Source organism: Hyaena hyaena, unplaced genomic scaffold (assembly GCF_003009895.1).
Source record: "Hyaena hyaena isolate Hyena2069 unplaced genomic scaffold, ASM300989v1 scaffold_1927, whole genome shotgun sequence".
In the NCBI taxonomy this organism is placed as follows: domain Eukaryota; kingdom Metazoa; phylum Chordata; class Mammalia; order Carnivora; family Hyaenidae; genus Hyaena; species Hyaena hyaena.
Genome location: NW_024082561.1, coordinates 131,283 through 138,733, shown reverse-complemented (window position 1 = coordinate 138,733; position 7,451 = coordinate 131,283). Strand labels below are relative to the sequence as shown.

At 43.0% G+C, this 7,451-nt stretch overlaps 1 gene segment (V, D, J or C); it reads left to right on the top strand.

Annotated features, from left to right (window-relative positions):
• Window positions 1–202: 202 nt before the first annotated feature.
• On the top strand, window positions 203–878 carry LOC120226978. The segment is given in 2 exon segments: window positions 203–264; window positions 460–878. Coding segments are annotated over 2 exon segments (468 nt in total).
• The last annotated feature ends 6,573 nt before the right edge of the window (window positions 879–7,451 follow it).

Sequence of the window (7,451 nt, the reverse complement as noted above, 5' to 3'; positions counted from 1 at the left end):
TGGTGATATTTTTTTCTCTCTAAATTTACATTATATACTTTCATATCCCACTGCTCATGCAGTTTGTTTCTTTACTCATCAGGTGCTTTGCATAGAGTCCCCTCCCACCCACCCCCCACCGCCCCACCCCCCAGGCCCAGAGCAGCTGGTCAGGTTTGATAAAAGGGCCCTTTGCCATGTAAGCTAAGCTGCATCTGGCAGGCAGGGACAACAAGATGGTGTCACAGAGGCAGATCCTTATATCCTTGTTGCTGTGGGTCTCAGGTGAGAATTTTCATATTTGCCACATGCTTTTTGGAGTATTTTTTTTTTTTTTTTTTAATTTTTTTTTAAGATATAATGAGAAACACTGGCTATTCCCAAAATAGCCCCAAGTATGCGCTGACATGTACACCACTTTTAAACGCCATATTTCAGGTTGTCTGTGCTAAAGGGCGTATGTATCATCATTACCTCTTCGTGCCTGCGGGGCGATCACGATGACGCAGTCTCCAGCCTCCCTGGCTGGGTCTCTGGGCCAGCGGGTCACCATGAACTGCAGGGTCAGTCAGAATGTTTACAGCAACGTAGCCTGGTACCAACAGAAACCAGAACAGCGACCTAAGCGGCTCATCTACGGTGCATCCAACCGGGATTCTGGAGTCCCCGACCGATTCAGCGGCAGTGGGTCTGGGACAGATTTCACCCTCACCATCAGCAACCTCCAGGCTGAAGATGTGGCTACTTATTACTGTCTTCAGTTTAATAGTTTTCCTCCCACAGTGCTTCAGCCTCGTACACAAACCTCTTCCCCAGGGCCCTGGGTCAGGGAGGCTTTGCTGCACCTGCTGCTGCCTCCCTGCTCAGCTCCTAAAGTGCACATTCCTGGATCTGCCTGAGAAGCCACCTCTCCTCACTTCTTTATAAGGCTGTTGAAGGCCCAGGGGAAGATTAAGGGGGGTGGCTTTTTCTGGAACCCTTTCTGTGGGAGATTAGCTAACACAAATGCTGTAGAGTCATCTTAGAGAGGCTGTCTTGAGTTTTGTGTCACAGGACCTGATGTGTTTTGCATTGACAGATGGCAGAGTTCAGCCCAAAAGGTTCGTCTCTACCCTTTGGCAAAAGGTCCAGCGAATTTCACACCCTGATGGATGAATTCTCTCTTCCCTGTGCCTCCATACCTCGGGAACATTTCTCTTGTATTTCCTCATTCTCTTGGTCTCCTTTCTTCACCCACAGTTACCTTCCAACTCTGGACCTTTCCAATATAAAACCTTTGACCTCTCCAATTCAGAACTTCCTATGTGGAAGGTAGCATTCTTTTCTCACTTTATCTTTCAGGACTCTATTTTCCAGCTTCTATGGCCAATTTCCCTGATGTTCATTTCTGCTTTAACTCCTTTCATACCTCCTTTCTCTCTATATATATTTTCCTCTAATTTTTTCCAGGTGTACACTCTCACACAGGCTACTCTCTAATTGTTTCATCTCATCTGTCTAGAAATATGGGCTAGTGTTCCTCAGAACCTGTTCTCACTATTTGTAACCTCTTTCTTTAAAGTGTTCCCTTGGGCATTCAGGTCAAATGCGAATGAAGGGACTCATATCTCTAAGTGATCTATAACTTGGGTCCCTTGGAAACATTCATTTAACAAGCCCATTTCAGTATAAAAATAGGGAAAATCCCAAGAATTTTAGTCTGATTTCTTCACCTCCTTCTGAGATACATGGTTTGATGCAATTTGGCTTCAGGAAAGACCACAACAAACCTGGTCAGTGATTCTGTACACGCTTACCTACAAAACAGCTTCTCATAATGATTAGAAATATTGGTAAAGTACCCATATTAAGGAGTCCATATAATTCATTCCAGATATGTTTTCTGAGTGTTTACTATGTGTCAGGAACAAAGATATTTGCTTTCACCCCAGCTGGGTGGGGCAGACAATAAATACCTGTATCAGTGAATACTTACTATGTTGTTTTGGAAGTCCTATAAACAAAAATGAAGGGATTCAAAACTTCGTGGGATAAAAGTAAGTAGAAATTTGAAATCAGATGACGTATTGGTTAGCTACTGTCATGTAATAAGTCACCCCCAAAATGTAGTGGCTTAGAATGGTAGCATTTTTATTGTTGTCTTCTTTATTGGTTGGCTGAGCAGCTGTGTTAATATGGGCCAGGCCTGATTGATCTTCATAGGCCATGGCTGGTTTGCTTGTGTGTTTAAAGTTATCTGACAGGCCAACTAGGTACTTCTGTTACAGAAAGGCTCACATTTCTTTCCTCTCTTTCACATTGCTGTGACTATCAGCTGGGGCCATCTGGGTGTCTAGGCCTTTTGGCTCTCATTGTGTGGCAAACTAATCCCAACTTCTGTGACAGGTGGCAGGGCCTCAAGTGAGAAAGTAAAAGCACACGAGGCATCTTGAAGCCTAACTTTAGTACTGACACTATTCTGTTGTGTTGTAATGATCGATGCAGTTCATCCTGTTGAAGAAGAGGATAAATTGACCCCAGCTCTTGGAAGAAGGAGCTGCAAGGTTATATTACAAAAGGCGTGGGTAGAGAGAGGGATAAAGAATGGGGGATATGTATTTGCAAGCAGTCTCCTCTAGAGGGTAATAGAGGGCTGACTGCACTCAGACGGTGTGATTAATCAAAGATTCAATGTGGTAAGGAAAGGAACCATAGAAGTACTTCCAGGCAGTAGAGTTGTAGTTGGTTGCAAGCAGAGGAAATAGCACATTCTGAGTGGGAGTGTGATCAGCATGTTGGCAAATTGTCAGGAAGCCAATGTTACCAAAGTCGGGTGTACCCTCTACAAAGAGAGTAGTGTAAATGAGATCCAAGAAATCACAGGGAGGCCACTGTATATAGGACTCTGTAGGCTTCTCTAAGAATTTGGCTTTTACTTTGAGTGAAGTGGTAAGTGGGAGAGTTTTGAGTAGAATAGGGCATACTTTGGTACATAGTTTAGCAGGATCTCTCAGGGAGACCAGACTGGAAAGCTAACTGTTCGGAGGCCACTGCTATCACCCAGGCTAGAGAGGATGACAGCTCGGGTCTGTGTCAGTGGCAGTTTTGGAGGGAGGAGTGGTGTATTTTGAAGACAGAGATAATAATATGCTGATGGTTTTGACAAGGAGTGTGAGAGAAAGAGAAGTCTCAGGATGACTGCAGAGTTTCTCTCTGAGTTCTAGAAGGATGGAGTTGCCATCTGTTCCAAATGAGAAGACTGTGGAAGAGTGGGTTTGGGGAAGAAGATAAGGAATTTGGTGTTGGACATTTTAAGTTTGAGATGTGTATCAGATCTCCATATGCAGTTGTGATGTAGCCATTGAATATACAAATCTAGGGTTCGGGGAGAGAATTGCACTGGAGCTTGGAACATATGAAAAACATTGGCACGAGCATTGCCTAGATAAGAGGTGCAGGGGCTGAACTCTGAGGCAGGAGAGATGAGAAGGTACCACCAAAGGAGTCTGTGAAGGAACAGTGGGAAAGAAGACCAACAAGATGGTGTTTTACCCTGGTGTCCAGAGTGAAAAGTATATCAAGGAGGAAGGTGTCGTCAATGTGTTAAATGCTCATGATAAGTCTAGTGAGATGAGGAGTGGCATGTGGCTATTGAACTTGGCAGATGGAGGTCACTGGTGACTTTGATAAGTTTCAATGAGATGGTGGAGGTAGGCCCTTGAATGTAGAAAGCTCAAAAAGGATGTGGTGCTCCAAGTCGGGAGATCATGACCTGTGCAGATTGATGATCAATGGACTGAGCAACCAAGGTGCCCCAGTTTTAGGGAAGAGTTTAAATAAGTGTGTGGGTAAGAGTGAGTGTGCTTATAGAGAGAGAAAGGGAAGATTGCACTTGCCGCTTAATGTAGAACCTATGCTGGATCCATTAGTGCCTTTGACTTTTGCGGTGTGGAAATGATAGGTGTGGCAGAAGACAGGGAAGCGGCCATGTGAGCTTAACTCTGCTTCAAAATGAGGTCATCTGCTCAGCTGCACAAAGTCATGGAAAGCTCTTGAAGTCTCACCCTCACCAAGTGTGTCAGGTACAGCCTGGCAATCAGAGAAAGGAGGCCTGTGTGCATTTGCATACCGAAACTCTACAGGGACCCATGGGTCACAGAATTCCACATACTGAACATTCCCACTGATGGCTTTGGAGATTTTGTAACAGATGATATCACCTTGAGAGGTTTAGGATCATCTCGTTGACAGAATTAATATGCAGCACCTTCAGATTTCACCTTATCAAATCTCAGGGTGAATCTGCTCTCTACCCACTGCCACTGATCCAGGATGAAATCCCAGAGAAAAGAGTGGAGACACATTTAAGAAAAAGTGTTCGAGACAGTCCAGGTTCGTGTTGATGCCGGTGTATATCATCATCAATGTCTTCGCTTGGCTGGCTTTGCCATTAATGGTGGTTCTGTTTCCTGGATCCACTGACATGTTGGAAGCCATGGGGCATGTGGGTGATTCAGTCGGTTAAGCATCTGATTCTTGGTTTTGGCTCAGTTCGATTTAGCTGTGTCTGGCTTAAGGCTTAACATGAAGTCTGCTCTCTCTCTGTCTCTCTCCCTCTTCTCTCTGCCCCTTCCCTGCTTGTGATCTCTCTCTCTCAATAATAAATAAATGAAAAAACTTTAAAAATGTTGGAAACTGTGTGAGTATTGTTTCTGCTGTGCTGTCAATCTAGGGAAGAAAATAAGAAAGATACATTTAAAGCTCCATGTTTGAAGAGAATGATAAAAATCAGTTTCTTTCTTTCTTTGATTATTTATTTTTTTTGGAGTGAGAGAGTTTGTGAGTAGTGGAAAGGGTGGGGAAATGGGGAGGAAGGGAATAGAATTCTAAGCAGGCTTCACTATCAGCGTGGAATCAAACACAGGGCTCATTCCTCAACTTGGAATCATGACCTGACCTGAAATCAAGATTCAGACACTCACCGATGGACAACCTAGGCACCACAGAAAATCAGTTTCTTATGAAGATGTCATATTTTTTATATTTTTAAAAAGTATTTATATATTATCGAGATAGATAGAGACAGAGCCTGAGTAGAGTAGGGGCAGAGAGTGATGGAAACAAATTCTGATTCAGGCTCCAGGTTCTGTACCGTCAACACAGATCCTGATGTGGGGCAAACCCACAGGTTGAAATCATGACCTGAACCAAAGTCAGATGGTCAACCAATGAGCCACCCAGGTGTCCCTCTGATCGCCAGCTTTTATCCAAATTCATATTCACACTTCGATATTAGACAAACATGGAGAGCTTACATGTCTGGGAAAATGTGGATATTTTCCTCTCTCTAGTTCACAATTTTTTTGAGGAAAATTCCCTGAGTTCCTCTCAGAAAATATTGAAGCAAATGTTCTCCAAACATCTGTGGCTAAGTTTCTCAAGAGGACGTGGCCTTACTTTCAAGCAGTGCTCTCTGGCAATGAACAGGCTTAGGTCCAGGCACTGAGTCAGAAGCTTGATTGTAGGCTTCAGCTCATCCAACCTAGAGTTTTCCAGGCATTTGGATGAAATTCTCCAAGGGTCTACACTTCAATTCAATCTCTACTAAGCCATGATCGATTAGTCACTGCCACAGATCCCTATTTCTGATGTCACTCTGCACCTGCTGTCCCTATGGAAACTGCACACACTTTACTTGTGAAGGTTATCACTACTTTCTTGCCTGTGTTGCTCCCTGATCCATTTGTCATGGGTGACAGTGGGAAACCCATTCCCCATAGGAATCCCAAGATGTCCTGGGAAACCAAATTTGAGAAAGAGAGTTCAGTGGGTTTTTTTTTTTTTTTTTTTTTTTTATTACTGAGTGTTCTTGAGATGCACATTTCTGGAAAGGAGAGACAAGATGCAGGATTGGACAGATAGAGAAACAGAGCTGTGACGGGTGTCAGAAAAGCCACCGGCAACCCCACAGGGAGGTCTAGATCTGCTGTCGCTCTACAGAGTTGATGTGGAGTGGAACAAGGGGACTGGGCCTTGGTCCCCTTGTATCAGGTAACTACTGTCTTTCTTGGAAAAGAAGTGTCTCCTTGGGCCAGGCCGTTCTTCAGCAAGGAAATGTCCTCAGTGGGTGACCAGCAGAGGGTGGCCTGCACTCAGCCCTCATAGCACCTGTAGCAGTATAGCGCATATTTGCGAAGCAGAAACTGAGCAGCACACTGCAGTCCCTCCTCTCCATCATTCCCATTAAATCAGTGAACTCAAGCCAATGGAGGCTCTCATGTCAGGATCCCCAGGGAAAATGGACCAATGCCAGTTCAGGCATGTACAACTAATAGTTTATTGTTATTTATGGTTTTATCCATAGACACTGAGAGTTATATGTTGGTGGGAAAAAGCTACCTCCCCTCGATCTGAGTACCAGAATACAGCGGAAGCAAGCTTCAGACATACTGAGCCATGCATACAGTCATTTTCTAACCAGAGGGAACAAAATAGACCTCAGATCTTTTGCGCAGACCCACCCCCACCCCCACAAAATGAAAGGAGAAAGAAAAGGAAAAGTTAGTCCTCATTAGAGTTAATAATTCCTTTTCAAATGTATCATTAAGGAAGTAAATATATAAACCAAAAATGGGAGAAGCTTTTCTCATGTACATTCTGCCAGAAGATTCATTTTCAGAATATAAAGAACTCTCAAAAAAGAAAAGGCCAACGATGTGTGTCTATCTGACTAGATGAAGCACAGCCCAATAAACAAACTATCTAAATAGCAACTCAATAGTAGACCTATGATATATTACTTAATATCATTAGTCTTCACAGAAATGTAAATTTTAACACTACTACCTCAGGCTCCCCCAATAAGGATATAATAAACAGTCTGAAAATAGCAAGTATGGGGAAAGGATTTACAGCAAGTGGAAATGTTACACATGGTAGATGGAGGGGCAGCTCAATAGTAGACCTATGATATATTACTTAATATCATTAGTCATCACAGAAATGTAAATTTTAACACTACTACCTCAGGCTCCCTCAATAAGGATATAATAAACAGTCTGAAAATAGAAAGTATGGGGAAAGGATTTACAGCAAGTGGAAATGTTACACATGGTAGATGGAGGGTAAAGATGTTCCCCATTTCAGAAAACTGTTCTATAGTATCTACCCAAGCCAAGCTGAGGCGAGCTCTGTGACTCAGCGCTTTCTTGCCTTCGAACACATCCATGGGACTTGAGTGCATATCTCTACCAAAAACTTTGAAAGCATGTTCTTAAAAACTGTATTGATAACATATTCAAATCTGAACTCATTCATTAATTGAAAAATGAAGATATTGTGACATTTCTTGTAACAACAAACTATTCTGCAGTGAAAAGGAACAAGTTACTGCCACACTAACAATGTAGAGGAAGTTCAAGGAACATGTTGATTCAACAAGGCAAGACACCAAAAAGTACATACTTTAAGGCTCCATTTACATGAAGTACAAG